Source organism: Geotrypetes seraphini, chromosome 2 (assembly GCF_902459505.1).
Source record: "Geotrypetes seraphini chromosome 2, aGeoSer1.1, whole genome shotgun sequence".
Lineage (NCBI taxonomy): Eukaryota > Metazoa > Chordata > Amphibia > Gymnophiona > Dermophiidae > Geotrypetes > Geotrypetes seraphini.
Genome location: NC_047085.1, coordinates 404,741,844 through 404,765,798, shown reverse-complemented (window position 1 = coordinate 404,765,798; position 23,955 = coordinate 404,741,844). Strand labels below are relative to the sequence as shown.

Below are 23,955 nucleotides of genomic sequence, written 5' to 3'. Positions count from 1 at the left end.
ACGCTAATGCCTCATAGAGCTTGTGTTAGTATTTTCGTCTATCGTGCGGTTTTGCGCACGGTAATCTTCAGCACGCGCTAAAAACGCTAGCGCACCTTAGTAAAAGGAGCCCTAAGAGATCTGCAGGTGCCCATCTCTTTCTAGGTCCCATTCTTGTGGAATGACATTATGTCTACTCAGCAATATGAAACATCTTAGCAGGTCCTGTTAATCTGAACCTTTGTAGTCACGTTGAAAGAACAAACCATACCCCCAGCAGCAATATGGAATCTTCCCTCCAGAAGAAAAATGAGTTTCTGACATGATTTTAACAAGTACGTATTTTAAATGACTCCAATAAGGAGAGGAAAATAGTCTTGTAAGCAAACTGACAGCCATTGAAGTACATTTTATTTCCTGTACAGATGCCAAGTATCCAACAAGCACCCCATTTATTACCCTGTCAACTTGACTTATTAGAGTTAACACAAATTGCACCAATTCCACACATTAGCAGAAACCCAAGTGTATGGTAGGGGTAGAGGAGCCTGGAAAGCGAGGTGGTGGGAATTGAATACCCTGCTTTCTATCAGCATGATGAATATGATCCTCTCACATTTACAATATGCAAGACCATCTGTGAAATGCACAAGACAAAAAGAAAAGTTACAGCAGTGAGACAACTGAGAAACCATTATGTAACTCTATACCAAAAGCTTCCAGCCTCAAATATATATTTCCTTTATATATATAGTTTCATTAGAAAGGAAAGGGAAATTGCATTTAAAAAATTACATCCTTCCTTTCCCCATCCTTTGGAATGCCTTGCAAATCAAAGCAATAAAAATAAATATATTTTAAATATTAAAAATAATAACAACACTAAAAATACAATAAAATTGACAACTGTCATTTCCCATTTTGTTTTGGATATAAAGAAAAGATAAATGAATGAGATTTTATTCATGTTCCTGTCATTCTATTATAAGAACATAACAATAGCCTTACTGGGTCAGACCAATGGTCCATCAAGCCCAGTAGCCCGTTCTCACAGTGGCCAATCTAGGTCACTAGTACCTGGCCAAAACCCAAGGAGTAGCAATATTCCATGCTACCGATCCAGGGCAAGCAGTCCCCCATGTCTTTCTCAATAATAGACTATGGACTTTTCCTCCAGGAACTTGTCCAAACCTTTCTTAAAACCAGCTACGCTATCCGCTCTTACCACAACCTCTGTGGCAATGCGTTCCAGAGCTTAACTATTCTCTGAGTGAAAAAATATTTCCTCCAATTGGTTTTAAAAGTATTTCCCTATAACTTCATCAAGTGTCCCCTAGTCTTTGTAATTTTTGATAAGAGTGAAAAATCGATCCACTTGTACCCATTCTACCCCACTCAGGATTTTGGAGACTTCAACCATATCTCCCCTCAGCCATCTCAGCCTACCTGACCCCAAACAATTTGGAAAACTGAACCCATATCTTAAACATGTTGTAAAGCTCCCCACCCCACCTCATTCTTTCTCTCACCATACATCCTATCTTAAGTTTATCCAATCCTTGGGTTCCAATGGGGTAGCCAACAATTTCCAGTTGGTCCCGTCCTGTGACAGGCATATTCTAAAATGATGCCAAGGCAATTTTAAAGGTTTAAGACAGGGGTGCCCAATAGGTCGATCGCGATCGACCGGTAGATCGCCAGGGCAAAGTGAGTCGATCAGACTCACTTTGCCTTGGCGATCTACCGGGACGATCAGCCTTCCTCTCCCCGAAGTCAATTCTGCTATCGGAGAGGAAGTTCGGGCCAGCCAATCGCTGCCTGGCTGGGCGGAACTTCCTCTCCGATGGCAGAATTGACGTCGGGGAGAGGAATGCTGGTCGGCCCGATGCAGGGAAGCAGAGAGAGCTTGGTGCGGCGGTGGTGGCGGCTTTGGGGCCTGTTACCCGATGGCAGCAGCGGCAGCGGCTTGGGGGCAGGCAGGGAGACAGAAGGAAAGAAGGGAAACAGAAAAAAAGAAAGGGGGCATGGAGAGAGAAAAAAAGAAAGGGAGGCAGGGAGAAAGAAAGGGCAGGGAGAGAGGAAAAAAAGTTGGGGGAGGGAATGAGGTCTGGAGGAGAGGAAGATTAAAGGCTGAAAGAAGGGAAGAAAGATTGGATGCACAGTCAGAAGAAGAAAGTGCAACCAGAGATTCATGAAATCACCAAACAAGGTAGGAAAAATGATTTTATTTTCAATTTAGTGATCAAAATGTGTCTGAATTTATATCTGCTGTCTATATTTTGCACTATGGCCCCCTTTTACTAAACCGCAATAGCGGATTTTAGCGCAGGGAGCCTATGAGTGTCGAGAGAAGCACGGGGCATTCAGCGCAGCTCCCTGCGCTAAAAACTGCTATTGTTTAGTAAAAAGGGAGGTGGTATATTTGTCTATTTTTGTATGGTTGTTACTGAGGTGACAGGGCTTAGAGTCTTCTGCCTTGACCTCTTTGAAAAAAACCCGGAATAGGAATGATAATTAACATTTTCTCAGCATACAGTGTGCTTTGTGTTTTTTTTAAATTTTATTGTTGGTAGATCATTTTGACGGTCATTTTAAAAGTAGCTCTCAAGCCCATAAAGTGTGGGCACCCCTGGTTTAAGAGATCGGTTTAATTTGTGTGTGTGTGTTGGGGGGTGAATAAGTATTTAGTGTGTGCTATGTATAGCATGGACTAATAAAAAAAAAACACAATTTACAACTAAAACAGAAACATCTAACCAACAAAATGATTTGTTTACTTCCTTATACATTCTACACTGTCCTGGAGAGATAATCACCCAAGATCCTATCCCTAATTCAACACCTATGCTCCAATCTCATTTTACCCTGCCTGAAATCTCCAATCTAAATAGTTTTCCAGGTCAATGTGATTAAGTTACATAGAATCCGGTCAACACCAACCTACAGACACCAACACACTGATACAGGTACAAGATCCTTTATCCAAAATTTCGATAAGCTCCAAAAACTGAAATTTGACACGAACCAGAAGTAGTCATTTCCCCAGTATGACACACACTGAAACCAACGCAGGTGTGTTATGTTTCTCCTGACCTCTGCGCAATTCAAGTTGGAGGGCTGGAAAAATGGCAAACAGAGCTGCAGATTTCACTCAGAGTGGCAATTTGATGGTCTGTCTTTTTCCGACTTAATATTATCATTCCAAAATCCTTAAAAATTCCAAAAACCGAAATATGCCTGTTCCCAAGGATTTCGGATAAAGGATCTTGTACCTATACTGTGTTTTTAGAGGCTAATCTAATCTAATCTGGTCTTATATACCAGGTCATTCCCCAGAGGGACTCGAACTGGTTAAGAAAAATTTACTCAGAAAGACATTTAGGATAAGTAGTAGGATAGCAGAATCTCTCTATTAAATTATATTATTTATCATCCAGAAATTTGTTATACAAATATGTCTTCAGGGTTTTTCTAAAGCAAATCAAAGAAATTGTGAAGTGCATATATTTCGGAAGGGAGATCCAGAGAAAGCAGGGGATGCCAGAGAAAGCACAGTTACTTACCATAACAGGTGTTATCCAGGGACAGCAGGCAGATATTCTCTACATGTGGGTGACGTCACCGAAAGAGCCCCCTAGCGGACGTTTTCGCAAGCAGACTTGCTTGAAGACCTTCAAGCTTGCAATTGGCCCGCACATGCGTGCGGGTCCCTCCCGCCCAGTCTAGGGCATGCGTCTCCTCAGCGTGGCCTCAGTTCTCTGTTTTTCGCAGAGCCAGAAGCACTGCTCCCTTGCTTCGCGCAATATCGTTGTCCCTCTTGCACCGCGGTTTGTTTGGTTAGTTTCAGTTGAGTCGCTGTGCCCGCGTCTTTGTTTTCCTTTCTTTTTTGTTTTTTTCAGTTTGTATATTTTTGACCGGGTTCCCAGTCTTACTCTGGCCGCCTGTCTTCACGGGGCCACGGCCATATTTTCTTCTTATGTCCCGGCCTCGTTCCGGGTTTAAAAACTGTACTAAGTGCAACTGGGTTATCTCCATCACCGACTCTCATCGTTGGTGTGTGGAGTTCCTGGGTGCAGAGCACCGCGCTGTGTCGTGTCCCCGTTGTGCAACTTTGCAACCGCGGGTTCTTCGTAGGAGGGTGGCCAAGATTCTCCAACTCCTTGGCCCCATGGATCATGCGGGGCAGGCCTCGAGCTCGGCCTCGGCGCCCTCGTTGGGTGCCTCGGCCTCGAAGTCCTCGGCCTCGAAGTCCCCTAGGGGGCTCCGTCGGTGACGTCACCCACATTTAGAGAATATGCTGCCTGCTTGTCCTGGGATAATGAGAAAGTCCACCTAAAGCTTGAATCCCTTTACTAGAAGGGAATATTAATTTATACTTATGTATATCTCTAGAAGAAGATGGTCGTTGGGAGTTGAAAGAAAGGGAAAATAGTAGAGAAAAGATTCCATAGAGACAGTTAAATACAACAGTAGCAAACTTAAACTGAATCCTCCAGTAAAGGCTGTAGTCTGCATCTATCAAACTGGTACTCTATGATCTTCAGTAATACTAAGCTATACTTCTCTCACCTTTTTTTGGTCTTTATCATATCTCTCTGTACCTTTGCTCCTGAGAATGAAGGGTTAAGGTAATGGGACTTGATATACCGCTTTTTCTGTGTGGTTACAATCAAAGCAGTTTGCATATTTCAGACAGGTACTTATTTAGTACCTGGGCAATGAAGTGTTAAGTGACTTGCCCAGTGTCACAAGGACCTGCAGTGGGAATGGAACTCACAACCTCAGGGTGCTGAGGCAGCTGCTCTAACCACTAGGCCTAGGTATTTTAGCAACCCAACAATCTCCCAATCCTATTCCTGCAAATGTTTTAGACCATTACAATGAAAAGGACCATTAGATCGTGACTCCAAGTGTGACTATAATTTCCAATTATAGCCACGCTGCCATCACCGTTCCCCAGTCTATCCCCGCCATGCAATACTGCAGATCCCGGATTATCACTGACCCTTCTGTCCCTTCACCACCAGAGATTCGCCATGCTTATCCCATACTTTTGTTTTGTTTTTAAACTTCATTCCTGTGTTTGATTCCACACCTCCAGTTTCCACCATCCTTCAGCAAAGAAATGTTTTCAGATGTTGTGCTGTTGCTCCTGAAATAGCTCTCAGCCCAACCCCAACATTATCCAAACTCTCATATCATGTCTTCTTGTTTAAAGCAGTCTTACTTATGAGCAAATAGAGTAACATAGTATAGTAAATGACGGCAGATAAAGACCTGAACGGTCCATCCAGTCTGCCCATTAGTTATACCCATCAAAAATACATGATTCAATTAACTTCTTTGATGTTTCTGGGTCATAGAGTGTAAAGTCCACCTGGTATTGTTCTAGGTTCCGAATGCTGAAGTTGCCGTCCAAGCTCACTCCAACCTATCCAACCATCCTGTTTGCAGGATATCTATCATAAAATCTGGCCAATAACATCCTCATGTTCCAAGTTAGTGGAGTTCCCATTGATGCCTTCCCCTACCCATCCTACACCAAATTACCACAAATGGAATACAGACCATACAAGTCTGTCCAGTACCGGCCTTAGCTCTTTAATTTACATCCTTCATTTTCTAATTAGAGATCCTCTATGTTTATCCCATGCTTTTTTGAATTCCATCACCGTTTTCCTCTCCACCACTTCCCGCGGGAGGGCATTCCAGGCATTTACCACCCTCTCCGTGAAAAATAATTTCCTAACACTGCCTCAATTGTAGGCAAATTTATCTCATGCATATTCATTTTGGGTATCCTAAACACTTGACTGCCTGGATGTATTCCGAGGACTGGGTTAAGAACCCAATTTATACAGAGACATTATCACTTCTCCTTTTAGAAACATAGAAACGTGGGCAGATAAAGACCAAATGCCCATCCACAGCATCCACTGTCGCTGAACAGTGCTTCATATCTAGCAGTTTCTTACTTGATTTGCACGAGGACTCTCCTGACATCCTGTCTCTTGGAATGTTAGACTCACACTGAGTTGCAACTGTGCATGAGTAACTTTGAAACAAGTCACAACATGCACAGACTTGTTTAAACATACTTGCTACTTTCTTTTATACTTTTTATGTTTTGTATGTTCTTTGGAAATCGCTTAGTTTGTACGCAGTGTTTACATTTTTTAACAAATAAAATAAATTCAGATTCAAAACAAAAATCATTTGTATGCATATTTTGTGCAACTATAGAATTTGTATAATATGTAATAGTGTGCCACTATCTGCTAGGGATATTTACAAGTAACATATAACCCACAAATTATCTTTTCAGGCAGCTTTATGGACTAGGGATTTAACTCACATATTCATATTCTCAATTCCGTATCAATAATTTCGACATGCCTTAAAGACGTATCTTTTTAGGGAATCTTTCGGAAGTTAGATATTGGATGTTTATTCATTTGTATTACTAGTCTTTGTGAACCACATAGAACTTAATGGTATTTGTGGTATACAAGTGAGTTTTATGTTATGCTATGTTATGTTATGTTATGTTTTTTGTTCTCTTACTGCCACAAAAATACATTCTTGCTTGATAGTAAAAATGTAAAGATCAGAATTTCTTCATCTTCTCTAAGATCTGTGGGTATGTCATGGTTCATAGAAAAGAAATATTGCAGCTTAGTAAAAGGGGGGTTAATTCTTTAAGTTTTGTTTCTAAAATATTCTTTAAAAATGTATAGTCCATGGGGATCTCTGACACAATATCTAAGACTCATTTTGGATAAACAGTTTAATAATCTGTCACCCACCATCTTAATTTCCACCAATATTTTCAAGGAAGTGGCAAGACTTGGCTGAAAGTTTACAAAATGAGAGTTAGTCCCTAAGAGAGATGCGTTACTCTAACCCTCAGCTGTTAATGATTTGCACCAGGATCTCCTCCTATGCTGTGGTTTCAGCTGGGATATTTTTTTTAATAGTTTCTGTCAAGATTCCTTTCTCTTTTGTCTTGCTAAAAAGGGCTAAAGGGGAAACATGAGTAGTGGCTGTCTCAAACCTAATATAATTGTACTCAATGAAAAAAAAAAGCTTTTTTGTCATCCTATCCATAGTTAATTTACTTAATGAGCAAAAAAAGTGTTAAAATTGAAGCTGAACTGTTGATGTTCATAAAACTGGCAAGCTTGAAGGTTTGTAGCTGCTATGCGGTGAGCTCCTGAGAAACACAGGATTCGAAGGATAAATTGCAACAATTTACATGACCTTCATCCATTATATAATTATTTCCACAGCTGAACAATTAAAGTGAAAGGGTACTTTTAGGAGTTTATTTACTATGCTGCATTTGCTGTTTATCATCGGAATTATCACATACTAACAGTTAATGCAACATTAACTGTTAGCATGCACTAAGTCCAACATTAAGCAGTCAATATGGTGAACATTATTTTGGGATGGGAAATGGATAGAGACTGCACTTTATAATTTATACAAACATTACTACAATCACAATTTCTCTTTGGCCTCAGAAAAACACCACGAACATCCCCAGCAGCTAACAGAGAGTTTTTGTAGTTATCACATATAATAATAATAATAATATAATAATTTATTTCTTGTATACCACTATACTAAAAGTTTGAAGTGGTTCACAACAAAAAATACATATAGCCAATAATTAAAATACAGAATAAACAGTTGATATCTAAATACAGTAAATACATCAGGTAAAATCAGTAAAAATTAAGACAATGGCTTAATTGGTATGTAAAAAGCTGTTAAAAATTCATGATAGATTTGACAGTAACATGACTAAAAGGAAAATGTGTCAAACAGGCGCGTTTTTAGTGATTTTCTAAAGTCAAAATAGGAAGTGGCCTCAAGTATTAATCTTCCAAGCCATGTATTCAGTTTAGCGGCCTGGAATGATAAAATTATGTCAAAAAACCTTTTGTATTGACATGATTTAAAAGAAGGATAATTAAATAGGTTTATTCTACGCATGGTAACTGTAAATTATCATCGCACCTTAGTAAATAAGAACCTTGGTTGCTTCTAAAATTGTGAAGTGCATATATTTAATAGATTATATTGCTGCAAACTTCAGGGACGAAAAGATGGCGTAAAGGTTGCATGCACCCCCTCTTCTCTCTGCAGACGTACTGACTTGCCACAACTATGAACATCCCCACCAGTATGTCTCTTTCCATCCACAATCCATCTCCACTAGTATCTGCCTCCTTCAAACTGTCCCTATAGTCTCTCTCTCTCTTTTTCTCCCTAGCCCATCACCACCAACCAGTCTCAATCACCATCTCTCTCACATGGGTCTTCGTCATCAAAGACAAGAACAATCAGACTTACTCTGGAAGTCGAGAAAGCATGCCTGCAGAGAGGGAAGTCAATCCATCATTGACTCGGAGCGGCTTTCCCTTCCAGGTCCAGCTGACAATCAATTCAAGCCACATCATAAAGATAAAATAAAGGCTGGCCTGAAAGAGAAATTTAAGAAGAAAAGAAGCAGGTAATGAGTATAACATTGCAGATGAACACCAGTACAAGCAAAGTTTCTAGGGCACAGGAATATCACATGATAACCAACAGGGTTGAGCAGGGCTTTGCAATATTTTTGCAGTTAATACACAAAAAAAACCACATATTAAGGTCCAGATTCTAATAACGGCGCCCTACCGCCACCTAACTTAATTGTTTTAATTGGTTCAATCGGCTCAGTAATTGACTGCACCAATTAAAACAAATTAAAATGCCCAGAGGAACCTCCAAAAACAGTGCTGTTGTCCCAACTAAGGAGGTACCTAGTGGCACCTAAGGCCACTGCAGGTTTAGTTAATGTCAGAAGTGGCCTTAGGCACCTCTGTAGACATGATCATCATTTATTTATTTATTTAGATTTTTATCCTGTCCTCCCAGTAGATCAGAACGGTTTACAAGTATGTCTTTAAAACCCTGGCCTACATTTCCACCGCCTGCCTTTCATGTAGCCGTGATTCTCCAAACAGCACCGCTACGTGATCGATACACAATTGGCACCACTGTAGGTGGTCGCTGATTATGGTGCCGTTAGAAGAATCTGGCCCTAAGTGCTTTTTGTGTTAGGGGGGGGCATGTCATGGGTAGAGAATGAGCGCAGAAAATATTTAGTGATTAGTGAACTGCAAATAACACGTTAACTGCTACTTTTCCAGTTAATGCAGGACCACTTACCACAGTTCTTTGGTGCCAATAAAGCAAAGTAATGCACACTATCTACAGATTTATTGTTTATTAAACTTGATATACCGCCTTAGTTGTGTCACAATTCAAAGCAGGGTACAGTAAAAATTATTTATAACATAGAAATAGAACGCCATTAATAAGATAAGACAGTACATCTCATTCATACCAAAGAACATAAAACATTTAAAAGCACATTAGTACAAAAATATGAGTGCTCACCATTACTTTCTCATCATTTTCCTTACTTTCTTTCTTTCTATATTGAACTCTTTTTTTATTATTATTAGGCAGCCCGAGAGCTCGTCTCGACGGGCGTACCTAACGCGGAGCTGGGAGGCCCGCGCGGTAGCCCGTCGGAGACGCGGGACCGTAAGGGGGGAATAGGAGGCAGGGGATTGGTCGGCAGGTCTTCCCGCCGCTGGGAAGACCTGCCATTGGTAGCCGCGGCCGCGGAGGGCGTCGGGAGGGGGGAGGGTTTATAAGTTGAGCCTCGGAGGACTAAGGGCGTTTCTGGTCCTCCGAGGCGGCTTTGGCGGCATGGAGTCGGGTTCGGGTGCCGGTGCCGGTGCGGTCGAGCTGTCCTTTGCAGCAGGGAGCTCATTTGATGAGGAGGAAGAGCCGGTGAGTACCGTGCCGACCCGGGAGCGTTCCCTGCCGCCGAGGCGTTCTCGGGAGATTGCCCGGGAGTCCATTGCGCTGGGGGCTGGAGGGGGACCGTTGGAAATCGCGCGGTCCGGCGGGAGGGCCCGCAAAGTGGTGAGGTCCGGTGGTTCTGTCGGGGGGAGGGTGGTGGCGGAGTCTGGGCGTGCATCGCTGACCGCGGGGGAGGTTGATAGCATGGCTGGGCCTGAGCCACGTGCTGATCTAGTGAGTCAGCCGGATGTGTTGCATACTGCAACAGTGGAGTCAGATTTTTCACTTCCCCAGGCCGGTGACCACTTACTGAGCGGGGGTGCGGTTGCGGGCCCAACGGAGAGAGCAGTGCAGTTCAGGGTTCAGGCAAGTGCTGGGACGGTCGGTGCTGGGGGCCTGGGAGATCCTGTTGGGGGTTTGAGCGTGGGTGTCTCTGCGCCTGCGCAGAGCATCGGCTTGCCCTCTGTTCATTCTTCCTTCTGGCCTCCCTGGGCTTCGGGGTCTTGGGGTGCGGGTTGGAGTCCGGTGCCCTGGCCGATGGGGGGCGCTGGAGTATTCGATCCGGCGTCCGCGTGGGGCCGTGGGATGGGTCGTGGCGGCGGTCCTGCGGATTGGTGGGCCCTTGGGGGAGTGGGGGGTGCTGGTGGTCCTTTTGGGGTTCCTCCTTCTGGTGCTGTGCAGTTGTCTGGTCCTTGTTTTGGTTTGTCTTCACAGGTCTTCGCTGGTTCGTCGGTAGGACGTGAAGCTGCGGCCACCTCCTTCCAGGAGCAAGTACAGAGATCCGGTGGTGTTCAGACGGAGGAGCCCGGACGGAGGGGACTTGGTCGTGTGGTTGCTGCGGATGGCGCTGCTGGCGGAGGGATATCGGCGATGTCCGGACAGCGGGGTCCTTACATGGTAGCTGCTGCGGATGGCGCTGCTGGAGGGTCGAGTGGACCGATCATCGCTGGAGGAGCGCAGGACATGGGTAACATGGCCTTAGAGGCTGTTGAGGGTGGGGAACGGGGTAGGAGGATTGGGAAGGGTAAGCGCAAGCGTAAGCGGAGGGCTAGGGCTTCCTCCTCTTCTTCGTCTTCTTCTTCTTTAACCTCCACTGCTTCTTCGTCTTCCTCACGGTCTCGGTCGAGGGCGCTGGGCGAACAGGCGGGGCAAGAGAGTCAGGATAGGGGTGCTCCGGCATTGGTGGCGCTCACCGAGCTATGGGAGAAGGTTCCTAGAAGGTTGCGTCGAAAAATTAAAAAGCGAGCGTGCATTGATGTGTTTCGGCTCTTAGAGGGCAGGACGCGCAGGAGTAAAAAGAAGGCTAAGAAGGAAGAGGGCAAGGTAAAATCGGGTCAGGTCTCCCGTAATGTGGTTAACTGGACGCGGGCGTTTCTTCGTCTGGCCAGCGTATGGGGCCAGGCTCGTCCTCAGGATTATGGCCTGCTCTTGGCGTACGTGGATTCTGTGCTTGACGCTTATCAGCGTTTCGGTGGTTGGGCCTGGCTCAATTATGACGAGGCCTTTAGAGATAAGATGGAAGAAAACAAGCACATGTCTTGGGGTACTCAAGATATCAATTTATGGCTAACGAATATGGCTAGACCTGGGGGAGCTGCGGCGAGTGTTGCGGCTCGATCGATGCAGCAAGGTTCGACGGGCGGGTACCGTTCCTTTCGGTCCGGAGCAGGGCAATCGGGTCAGGGTTCTGGGGGAGGGAATGACCTATGCTGGAAGTTCAACAAAGCGACGTGCCCCTTTCCGGATTGTAAATTCCGGCACGCCTGCTCTCTGTGTGGGCAGGGACACTCAGCGCTTAAATGCCCAAAAAAGGGAGTGGCCTTGCCCTCAGGGGCAGCAAAATGAGGTGGGTTCTTCTGGGGTCCCCACTCCGATTAAGGTGGCGGCCCTCCGGCCGTGGTTGCGCTGTTATAGTGATCGGAGGGCTGCAGTACTTTTGGAGAAGGGTTTTGTTGAGGGTTTTGTTATACCGTACGAGAAGCCGGTGACTTCGGTGCGGGTTACTAACGCATCCTCCGTGAATAGCCTGCGGGAGGTGGTTCGGTCCAAATTGCAAGAGGAGGCTAGACTTGGGCGCATTGCGGGGCCTTTTCGAGAGCAACCTTTCTTGGTTATGATGGTCTCCCCGTTGGCTATCATTCCTAAGAAGGACCCTGGTAAGTTCCGTTTGATTCACAATCTGTCCCGGCCGTTGGGCCGATCGGTCAACGAGGGCATTCCTCGTGACCTGTGTACAGTTCGCTATTCGTCTTTTGATTGTGCGCAACGTCTGGTGGGACAGGCTGGGTGTGGTGCTCTCCTGGCAAAGGTGGACATTGAGTCTGCCTTCCGGCTTTTACCTGTCCATCCCTCCTCGTATCCGTTGCTGGGTTTTCGATTCGAGGGCGGGTTTTATTACGATCGTTGTTTACCGATGGGCTGTTCCATCTCGTGCGCTTACTTTGAGATGTTTAGTACGTTCTTGCACTGGGTTACGGTACGCGTTGCACGGGCGGATTCGGTCGTTCACTATCTGGACGATTTTCTCTTTGTTGGAGCGGCGGGGTCTGCGGTGTGTTCTTGTTTAAAAGCGTCATTTGAAAGCGTGGCTGCTACTTTTGGTATTCCGTTGGCGGCAGATAAATCGGAGGGCCCAACTACGGTGCTTACTTTTCTGGGTATTGAGATTGATACCGTGGCAATGGTTACCAGGTTGCCACGGGACAAGGTACATCTCCTGTTGTTGCAGATTTCTCGGTTGGCCGAGTCCCGCAGGGCTACCCTCAGAGACGTTCAATCACTGCTGGGATCTCTTAACTTTGCATGTCGGGTATTGCCTATGGGGCGGGCGTTTGCTCGACGACTGGCTGCTGCCACCTCAGGCGTCCGTGATCGTCGCCACTTCGTGCGTATATCTGCGGGTATCCGGGCGGATCTTAGGATGTGGGTCGGGTTCCTCACGCGGTTTAATGGCACGTTGCCGATTCAACAGCCCGAGTTGTCTAACCTGGATTTGGAACTTTACTCTGATGCGGCAGGTGGCCTCGGTTTCGGCCTTTACTGCCAGGGGGACTGGTGTGCTGCGCCTTGGCCTGCTGCCTGGCAGCGGAGTGGTATTACACGTAATGTGACTTTTTTGGAGCTTTTCCCGCTTCTGGTCGCCTGTGAACTTTGGCCGGCTCGGCTGCGTAATAAGCGCGTGCTATTTTGGTGTGATAATATGGGGGTTGTGGAGGTCGTCAATCGGCATGCCGCAAAATGTTTGCAGGTTAATCAGTTGATGCGTGAGATCGTTCTGCGTTGTTTGCAGCTCAATTTATACATTAGGGCTAGGCATGTGCCAGGGAGTCGCAACTGTATTGCTGACGCGCTTTCTCGCTTTAATTTTTCACAGTTTCGTCGGTTGGCGCCAGACGCGCAGCCTCGGGGGTTGCAGATGCCAGATCATTTATGGAGCCTGGTCGGGAAGGGCTCTGGGACTTGCTGAGACAGTCGGTGGCTCCTACCACATGGACTCGATACAATGCTGGATTCCGTCGATTGTTCGCCTTCCTGTCTTCCCGGGATTGGTCCCGGGACATGTATCCGAGACCCTGCTGGCGGAATTTGTGCTGGATTCGCATCGTGCTGGTTTTTCACGGGGAGTCGTGGCTGGCCATTTAGCTGGTTTTACATTCTTCTCTAGGGCCTTGGGGTGGCGTTGTCCGTCCTCGGGTTTCCTAGTGCGTAGACTTCTGACGGCTATGGCTAGGATTGCGCCGCGACAACCCGATGCTCGGCAGCCGATTTCTCACGACTTATTGACAAGGTTGATCGTGGAATTGCCGGCGGTGGCTCGGTCCCGATACGAGGTGCTGCTGTTCACTGCTGCTTTTTCGCTTGCCTTTTTCGGGGCTTTCCGCGTCGGTGAGCTACTGGTGCATCCTGCCGATACTGTGGGTGCGCGTGGCCTCTTATTGCGGCATGTACAGTGCGGCGACAGTACAGTTAGTTTATATCTGGCCAGATCCAAGACGGACCAGCTGGGCAGGGGCCGTACGGTGGTTTTGAATAAGATAAATGGTGTTACTTGCCCGGTTACGGCTCTGTGCGACTATATGGCGGTTCGTCCTCCTTTGGGGTTGGCCTTGTTGTTGCACGTAGACGGCGGGCCCCTTACACGTTATCAGTTCTTAGCAGTGCTGCGTCTAGTTTTGCGCCGATGTGGCGAGGACCCAGCGCATTTTGGTACTCATTCATTTCGGATTGGGGCTGCCACTTGCGCCTTCCTGGCTGGGGTGCCCGGCGAGGGGATTCGACGGTTAGGGCGTTGGTCATCGGACTGTTATAGGAGTTACATCCGGCCTCACGGGATTGCACGAGGTTTAGATCAAGGAGGGATCTAGGTGGGGCAGATTGGCCTATGTTTCCACTGAGGGGTACCTGGTTTTCGGGGGTGTGGGTGGATGTAGCTGGTTGGTGCATGCTCGGGTCTGACACTTTACTAACCAGGGTTAGGCTTTTACTCTAGAACTGGATTTGATTGTTGGGTTTGCCTTGCAGATGCGGTGTGGCGACAGCGTACTGTGTGGATTGTCGGGCACTCCTTCGTCCACTGGGCGGGAGAGCGTGCCGCGATCCGGCCTGGTGGTCAGCACTTGGGTCTGCAGCACTTGGGCATTCGCGTGTCCTGGTGGGGTCAGCGGGGTATGCGGTGGCATCAGCTGTTACCGTTGCTGGCTGACTTCCGTCGTCGCCCTCGTCGTCCGGATATCCTGCTGCTGCATTTGGGGGGTAACGACGTGGACTCTCAGACGGGGAAGCACCTGATTGACACTATTCTAGGGGATCTTCGGATGATATTGGAATGGTTCCCGGGCACGACGCTGCTGTGGTCGGACATTATTCCTCGACCACGTCGGCTGGAGTCCAGGAGATGGACCAGGGGTTTGTGCAAGGTTAACCGTCAGGTGGGGCGCTGGGTGGAGTCTAGGGGGGGGGTGCAACTACGACACGACTGGGTGGATGTGTCCTGTTTAGGTTTGTTTGCGAGGGATCGGGTACATTTGTCGGACGTGGGCTGGGATTTATTGCTGGACGATTTCTCGTCGGGTTGTGAGCGTTGGGCGCTATCTTAGTCGCAGCTCTGTTCATTGGTGGGGGGGGGGCCTGTAAGGGTTTACTGGCCCCTATGGCGGTATCTCGAGCTACTGGCTGGGCTCATCAGGTGATGAGCGGTGGGCCGGCTGGGAGCCGTGCCTGGTGGGTCAGGTGACCCGGGTTACTGGGGCATGTGGGGGACATGCCACCCCCCCAGATTCTAGCTTCATGGCGGGGTCGGGGGGCATAACCTGTTTTATTACAGTAGCTCGAAATAATTGTTTTTGATGTTTATACTGTTTATACATTGTTATGTTATTTAATAACCTGTTATGACCAATAAACTGGGCTGCGGCTAATTTTTACCATAATTAGTGTTGAGTATTTTGTGGGATAATGTAGGGGAGGGGGTAAGGGTGTGATATATTCATAGGTAGCGGGCCTATCCAGATTCCGCTGTTATAGGCAGCCCGAGAGCTCGTCTCGACGGGCGTACCTAACGCGGAGCTGGGAGGCCCGCGCGGTAGCCCGTCGGAGACGCGGGACCGTAAGGGGGGAATAGGAGGCAGGGGATTGGTCGGCAGGTCTTCCCGCCGCTGGGAAGACCTGCCATTGGTAGCCGCGGCCGCGGAGGGCGTCGGGAGGGGGGAGGGTTTATAAGTTGAGCCTCGGAGGACTAAGGGCGTTTCTGGTCCTCCGAGGCGGCTTTCCCGCCCGCCCGCCCTTGGGTTTTGGGTAGAGAGGGGTGCGTTGGGATAGTTTGGGCGGTATCTCGAGCTACTGGCTGGGCTCATCAGGTGATGAGCGGTGGGCCGGCTGGGAGCCGTGCCTGGTGGGTCAGGTGACCCGGGTTACTGGGGCATGTGGGGGACATGCCACCCCCCCAGATTCTAGCTTCATGGCGGGGTCGGGGGGCATAACCTGTTTTATTACAGTAGCTCGAAATAATTGTTTTTGATGTTTATACTGTTTATACATTGTTATGTTATTTAATAACCTGTTATGACCAATAAACTGGGCTGCGGCTAATTTTTACCATAATTAGTGTTGAGTATTTTGTGGGATAATGTAGGGGAGGGGGTAAGGGTGTGATATATTCATAGGTAGCGGGCCTATCCAGATTCCGCTGTTATAAGAAAAAGCTCTTTCAAAAAGGAAGGTTTTTTAAGAAGTGCACAAAATTTAATATATGAGGATTCTAGCCTTAAGTTTGAAGGTAATGATGGAGCAATAGCAAACTGTGACGTTTGGAATGCCACTAGTGGTTGCCAAGTTCTGCAGTTACTGCACAGTAAAGCCGCATTGTAACTGCAAATTTTACAGTGACTTAATAAAAGGGTTCCTTAGTTTTTTTTTCACTTAGCGTCCAATGTACCTATAATGCACACTGTTGCTTACAGAGTGCATTATTAAGCATAAAGGTGTGTATTACTAAACAGTGTACATTATTGTGCAATTGTTCAGAATTTATATGCATTTGCTAGACTGCCTTATCTGTCAAGCAGGTCAAGTTCATGTACATACTAAAACAAAATCAAAGGGAGAAAAGAACAGGAAAGATTTTTACAAATAACCACATTCAACTCATAAAATAAAACAAGACATCATAAAAAATAAACATATAAACAAACAAACACAAAGAAAGAAAGAAAATTAAACTGAAAGAACAATTAAAATTTAGTCCAGGATAGTGCTCCAGATCAGTGGTTCTCAACTCTGTCCTGTGGAACCCCCGTCAGTTGGGTTTTCAGGATATCCCTAATGAATAAGCATAACTCAAATTCTTAAAACCAGCTATTAAATATTTAATACAAACAAGTATTATCTGAATCAATTCAATTTTAATCTTATCGCCCACAGTCCATTTCATTACAGTACTTTTACAACTTACCAATACTTAATTTATTAATAAATATCAGAATAATTTAGTCCGTGACCCTAATCCCCATCAACTCACACTCACTTCCCAACTTTCACACACATACTACAGTCACTGTGATTACTTCTATCCAAAACTGGATCTTGGTTAGTTCATGAGTTCATTAATTCATGATCGTCTAGTCAGAGAGGCTTTAAACTGAGAGTTGCACAACAGTCTAGCACATGAGAATCACAGTTTCTTAAACACAATCGGCAGGCCTCTCTGTCCTCATGATGGTCCTGTTCTTCAATTCATAAAGCATTCAGCTCAACACAATCACAATGACTGTAGTATGTGTGTGAAAGTTGGGAAGTGAGTGTGAGTGATGGGGATTAGGTTCACTGACTAAATTATTCTGATATTTATAAATAAATTAAGTATTGGTAAGTTGTAAAAGTACTGTAATGAAATGAACTGTGGGAGATAAGATTAAAATTGAATTGATTCAGATAATACTTGTTTGTATTAAATATTTAATAGCTGGTTTTAAGAATTTGAGTTAACCAATAGGCAGCTATTTAACTAACTGGGGGAGGGGGAACCCAAGCTTAGGCTTTAGGTTAATGAATATGCATGAGACATATTTGCATGCCTGACTCCTCTACTATATGCAAATCTCTCATGCATATTCATAAAGGATATCCTGAAAGCCCGACTGGCTGGGGGTCCCCCAGGAGAGGGATAAGACCCACTGTTCCAGATCATATCAATTCTTTGGGTTCCCATAAGTCTACTCAAATAACCATGTTTTTACTAAAGATTTGTAAAGAGGCAGTCCACAGGTTAAGAACAAGTTACATTTCTAAAGCTGTTCTTAAGTCGGATTTGTATGTAACTCAGAACTTGTAGATTTTAAGATTTTTGCTGCTTACACCTCTGCTCCCAGCTGTCAAAATGCATTTGAGGCCCGTGTATTGTTTAAATATGGGACCCTCTGTTACAAAATCTTATATGAGCAGGCAGCCGAGTACTTATTGGAATTGTTCACCTTATTCCAAGTGAATCGTCCATTACGTACCTCATCTCTAATTATTTTCCCTCCTGTTCGAGGTTGAACCCATAAGAAGTTTCTCCAGATCCTGCTTGCCTATCAGGCAAGTAGTTGGAACAGGGAGTTATGTACTTTGTTCACAAGATCTTGTTCATACATACATTTCAGAAAGTTATTATAGTCGTCTGTAAGATTTATAGAAAAGTAAAAAGGGCTTTATGATTACTCTGTAGGCCACTGGGTTGTCTAGTTTCTTATTCTTTGTGAACCGCATCAATCCGTGAGATTTTGCAGTCTAGAAATGAAGTGTAATATAATGTAACATGGCCAACTGTCCCTACCAGTGTTCCCTCTTAAGGTCAGCAAGCACAACCACACATTGTTCTTAATGTGGCCATGCATCATTCCTGAATCTGCTAGGAGTCTATACCACTGGAAATACTGCTCAGTGAAATCAAATGAAGCCGCAACCACATTCTTAAGTACGTTGTACTTAAGTCGGGCATCTGTAACTTGGGGACTGCCTGCAGTTTAACAGACAATTCAGTATGGCAGTGTTCCTAAACCTGTCCTAGGTGAACCCCAGCCAGTTAAGGTTTTCTTGGTATCCACACTAAATATGCACTAGAGAAATTTGAATGAAGAAGGAACACTACAGGCAATCAATCTCATGCACATTCATAGCAGGTATCCTAAAAAAATCTGACAAGCTGGGGAAATACTGTTGTAAGGAAAAGAACACTCCAGATGGCTGAATTGGACAAGAGCAGGTCACTGACACACCAGACAATGATCATTCAAAGGGGAACGGGACTTGTATACTGCCTTTTTGTGGTTACACATTCAAAGTGATTTACATATATAGTATACAGGTACTTATTTTATACCAAGGGCAATGGAGGACAGAGTAACTTGCCCAGGGTCACAAGGAGCAGTACTGGGATTTGATCCCACAGTCTCAGAGTTATGAAGCAGAAGCTATACCACTAGGTCACTCCTCACCTTCAAAATCAAATAATATACGTATATGCTTTCGGCTGCCTCTTGTCACAGCCATCATTGGAAGATCTGGACTGGATTAATGACAGGCCACTCCAGTGTCCAGCTTGCTGTTCTGACAAGAAGATTTTTATTGAGTTTGTTTTAATTTTTCTTTTATTTCTTTTATTTAATCTGTTTGATTATAATTCATATATTCGTCTTGTTGCTTACTGTTTATTTTTTGTAATGTAACTTTTATTTTTTAATCTTTTCTGGATACTTTGGGGCTCCCTGTAGTTATATTATAATGTTTTTCTCTGGGTGTAATTCCTCCAATTTATCTTTTAATATTATTATTATTATTATTTTATTTCTTATATACCGCCAAAGCCATAGTAGTTCGAGGCGGTTCACAACAAAGAAGGGCTGGACAATCAGCAAATAGTTACAATCAGTGAATATAGATACAACAAAGAATCAGCTAATATGGTTTACAACAGAGGAGGGCTAGGCAATCAACAAATAGTTACAATCAGCGAATACAGATACAATAAATATGCGTGGGCAGGGAACAGGTAAAATATGAGTGGAAAATGTAAGGTGGGCAGGGCTATGGGGCTCATAATCATAAAAAAACCACGTCTAAAAAGTGGCCTAAATGGCTACTTGGACGATCAAAAAGCCTGATCGTCCAAGTACCTATAATCAAAGCTGGTTTTAGACGTATCTAAAACCAGCTTAGGCCTTTCCCCTGCCTCTAAACGCACAGAGAGAAAAGAGGCGTTTTTAGAGGCGGGGAAAGGGCAGGCGGGACCTACACCTAGGCGTACAACAGGTATAATCAAAAAACAGCAAGGGAATATATATATCCAAGGTGATGCTTATAAATCACTGTTGTACTAATCACCTTTGTTTTACTTCAAGCACTAATTTCAACACAAGTCCTCCTCCGCCGTAGTAAGGACTCTCGAAGACAAATTAAACACGCCTGTGTTTACTTGCGTGTTGATTTCTTCTCTTTGGGTCGAATGACCTTGGGTCTCACTGCTGGGTCCACTATCTCCGTCACCTCTGTTGGTGGTTGAGTGGGTAATCGTAAAAAAGAATCCGATAGTGTAGGTTGGAATTCTAGTGATTTAACTGGGATCTTTCCTTTAGATGTTACATGCTCATCTGTATCTGTAGAGGACCCACTAGTGGACAATTTGAACAGCACCTTCTTTCCCTCTGTCGGCTCTTCCGTGTATTGACTTTTTTATTCATCCAAGGATATACATATCCACGTGTGTAGTCTAAGTGATCTCGATGATATTTTTTGACCTTTATAGCTCTTTGCTCACTGGTATAGTTCTTCATCTGTGCTTCCAATTCTTGTATATTTTGTACAAACACTTCCTCAGAGTGTTGACCTTTTAACTGTTCTAATTTATCAGCCAACTTCGAGAGTCCTTACTACGGCGGAGGAGGACTTGTTAACTAAAGGACTATCGTTTGTACCTGTCAACAAGTATGATGCTTTTCAGACCCGAGCGTCCCTATATCGATTCTTCCGGGTATTAAGGTTAAAAACTTTTTTTGTGGCAGTTTATGTAGAGGAGTGATCGCATCGCAGCAGGGGAGACAGCCAATCTCTCCTGCCGTGATACATCAACCCCCCCCCCCCCCCCCGACGACATCGGAGCAAGAGGGAGTCCAAGCCCTCTTGCCCCGCGGCACCCCCGACCTCCCCAACATTATCGGGCAGGAGGGAGCCCAAGCCCTCCGGGTTGGGTCCATGTGCCTAAGGCCCCGCCCACAGGATCGGACTTGGTGCCGGCAACACACCTGGAATCTTACCACGGCACACAGTTTGCGATACGCTGGAGCCAAAGATGATATCTTAAAAAGAGCAATGTCCCCAGCCGACAGAGTTCTGATGAAAAGATAAGTGCTTAACTTTCAAATAAGAAATTCTTTTTTAGTAGATGTTTAAATCATAAAGTATTAAATAGTAAAGAAAGGATAAAAAAAACAGATCAATGACGACTTCTGCAGACTTCTAAACAAAATATAGTAGATTACTGCACAAGACTCCGTTGATCCCCCCAAAAGTGATATTTATATAGTAATGAATGTTTGTTGACCACACATTATTGAATAAGGATCTTAAAAAGGGAATCACATGATCATACTTATGAACGCAAAAAAACATAGATAAAAGTATTTTGCAAGATTTGAAACCTTCTTAGATCAGATTTCAAAATGCCTGTTTAAATAATATTACAGTTGTAAGCAAAGCAGGAAGCAGAAAATGAAAAAAAAATGATCAAAATAACTGTGTATTGACCTAAGCTATCACAGAACAAAAATATTGACTCTAAAAGAGCAGAAAACCTGAGGAGTGAGTAATCTATAACACATAAATAACAAAAAAATAAATAAAATTGACAGGCTTGATACTAGTGGCACACAAAACCAGATAAAGATAAGGTCAGAAGAAATGACCTGTGATCCAGCACATATCGTTATCAAGGTTAAGATTAACAAGGACTTTGAAGCCAAGAGGCAAAATTCCAAGAAACTCTGCAAAGAACCTAAACTGAAACTGTCTTAGACAGTGAAATAAAGCAACAGTAATGGCCCCCGAAGCCCATAGAGATTTAAAGGGTTTCGGGGCTGTTGCCGCGCGGCTTTGTATAAAAATATGTAGGGCCAAAGAGCTCAAACAATATTAAAAAGAAGAGGAGAAAGGATAGATCCTTATGGAACCTACAGTGAAGTGAGGGTGAAGAGCTGAGAGTTACCACACTAAAGAATGATCTAATTTAAAAAAAAGAAACAAACCAACCCAGTACTAAGCCTGAAAGTCCAAATTCTGTCAATCTGGACAGTAAAAGAGAATGGAAGATTAGGTTCTTAGCTTTAGTAATCTTTCAGTTAGTCCCTGATGGAATCAATATGATAGGTGTTTTATCTCAACCCGCAAACTGGGTCTTGCAGAAAACCACATGCTTTTTTCCTCTGCTCCTACCACTTGGCTGAGGAACACAGAGCCTACCCTACAGTTTAATCCAAAAGCAAACGAACAGCACTGGAACAAAGCATACACACAAAGAAAGTACGGGGAATTTCTCCGCCACACAAGAGTATTCTGTTCTACTCTGCTATATAAGAAAACAGTTTATAAGCAGGCAACATGAAAACAGGCAAGAGCATGGTAAGTAACATGGAATCAACCTACTGTGTGCAACAAACATTAGCTGGAGTAAAGACAGGTACTCACATATAGGGAATGATTTCCCACAGGGCCCATCTAATGGCTGAAAGATACTCAGGGATGAAAGTAAAAATATCTGAACTAGCAAAAATGCAGACGATACAGAGAAAAACAGAGTAGATAGAGGGCAGGCCATATTGATTTTGTCAGGGACTAAAAGAAAGAAGATTAACAAAGGTAAGAACCTAGTCTTCCATTCTATTACATCCCCACCGGAGTCAATAAAATAAATGATGTACCAAAGCAATGGCAATGTCTAGGGTGAGACAGAAGAGCCAGCCCACAATACCCCAAAAGCAGTGTCAGACCAAGCTGCCACATCTACTCAGTAAAATCATGTAAAGGTATGAAGAGATGACCAAGTAGCCACTCTACAAATTTTGGCCGGATGAATTGCTCGAAATTCTGCCCACGAAGCAAAGACACCTCTTGTTGAGTGAGCTTTAAGAAAAACATGTGGCTGCCTGCCACAGGTGATGTAAGTCAAGAAATTGGCCATGCAGATCTATCAGGTAATAGAAGCCTTGGATGCCGGCCTACCTCATCTGGACTGGCTAGTCAGGACAAACAAATGGTCAGAAAGATGAAAAGCATTGGTCCTCTCTAAGTAGTGGAGTAAGACTTTCCACATGTCCAGTTTTCTCAGAATCTGATCCTGCTACTCTGACCCCGTGGAACGAAAAGCCAGCAGATGAACTTCCTGGCTGACATGAAAATCCAAAACCACCTTCGGAAGAAAGGAGGGAACTATGCGGATGGAAAACCCCGCCTCCATGAACCGGAAAAAGGTCTCTCTGCAAGAGAGAACCTGCAGCTCCAAAATACGCCTTGCTGAAGCAAATCTCCAGGAGGAAAACTGTCTTAACCGTACAGGTCATTAATATTAAAACAAACACTCCAATCGATGCCTCAACATCACTTAGGCATGTACTAAATCTAGCGCCGACTTCCAATAATCTAAAATTACCGATAGGTCTGCCATACTGTATACCCTTCTTGTCAGCCACAGACCCCCAAACCTCCCAACCTACCCCATAAAGATTGGCAGGTGGGATGCCCACTCCCTTCTGCCTCAGAAACCTGGAACTCCTACACTCCTGACTCCAACCCCCATGAAGATAGTGGCCACCCAGAACCCCCACACTCCTGCCCCCCCTGCAAAGATCGTCAACAGGAGGGATGCCCACTCCCTCCGGCCTTGGCCACCCAGAGCCCCCAAGTCCCCATCCCTGTACCTTATACTGAAGACGACAGCAGAATTGATGCCCAGTCCCTCCTGCCTGGCAGGCCTTCCCCATCCCGGTGCATCCTGTGATGCACTGGGAGGGGCATAATGCCCTGATTGGCTCTGACACTTAAGACCCCTCCTCAGGAGGTGGGGCCTGAAGCACCTGAGCCAATCAGTGGGGGGGCCTTAGGTGCCTGAGCCAATCAGGGCCTTTGGCACATCCCAGTGCATCCCAGGATGCACCAGGAAGAAGACCTACCATTTTGAAGAGGTGGGCCTGCTGGCAAGAGGGACTGTGCATCCCTCCTACTGTCTTCTTTAGTATAAGGTACGGTGGCAGGGCAGGGGCATGGGGAGGTCTGGATGGCTGAGGCAGGAGGGAGAGGGCATCCTTCCTTCCGGTGATCTTCACGGGGGCATTGAGACTGGAGGAGGGGTGAGGGTCGTGAGTGTGGGGGTCTGAGTGGCCATGATCTTAGAGTGGGTGGGGGGTCCGGGTTTCCAAATAAGAAGGGAGTGGGCATCCCTCCTGCTTCTTATTTTCAGGGGCAGTCAATGGGGAGGGAGCCATTATCGGGGGTGGCCGGCACCACTTTTTTGTTAATAGGGACAGATATAGTGCTTGTGTAACACACGCACATCTTTGCCCTTTAAAAATAAAAAAGAGAAAAAAA

At 45.2% G+C, this 23,955-nt stretch overlaps 1 protein-coding gene across 4 annotated transcripts in view; it reads right to left on the bottom strand.

Moving 5' to 3' along the window:
* Nucleotides 1-23,955, bottom strand: part of LOC117354104 (alkylglycerol monooxygenase-like) — a 375,767-nt gene that overhangs the window by 350,222 nt on the left and 1,590 nt on the right. For all 4 annotated transcript variants that reach the window (XM_033930979.1, XM_033930982.1, XM_033930983.1 and 1 more), the window contains exon 2: nt 8,341-8,468. In XM_033930979.1, coding sequence (XP_033786870.1) covers nt 8,341-8,468 — 128 coding nt within the window. The remainder of the gene's footprint in view (nt 1-8,340; nt 8,469-23,955) is intronic.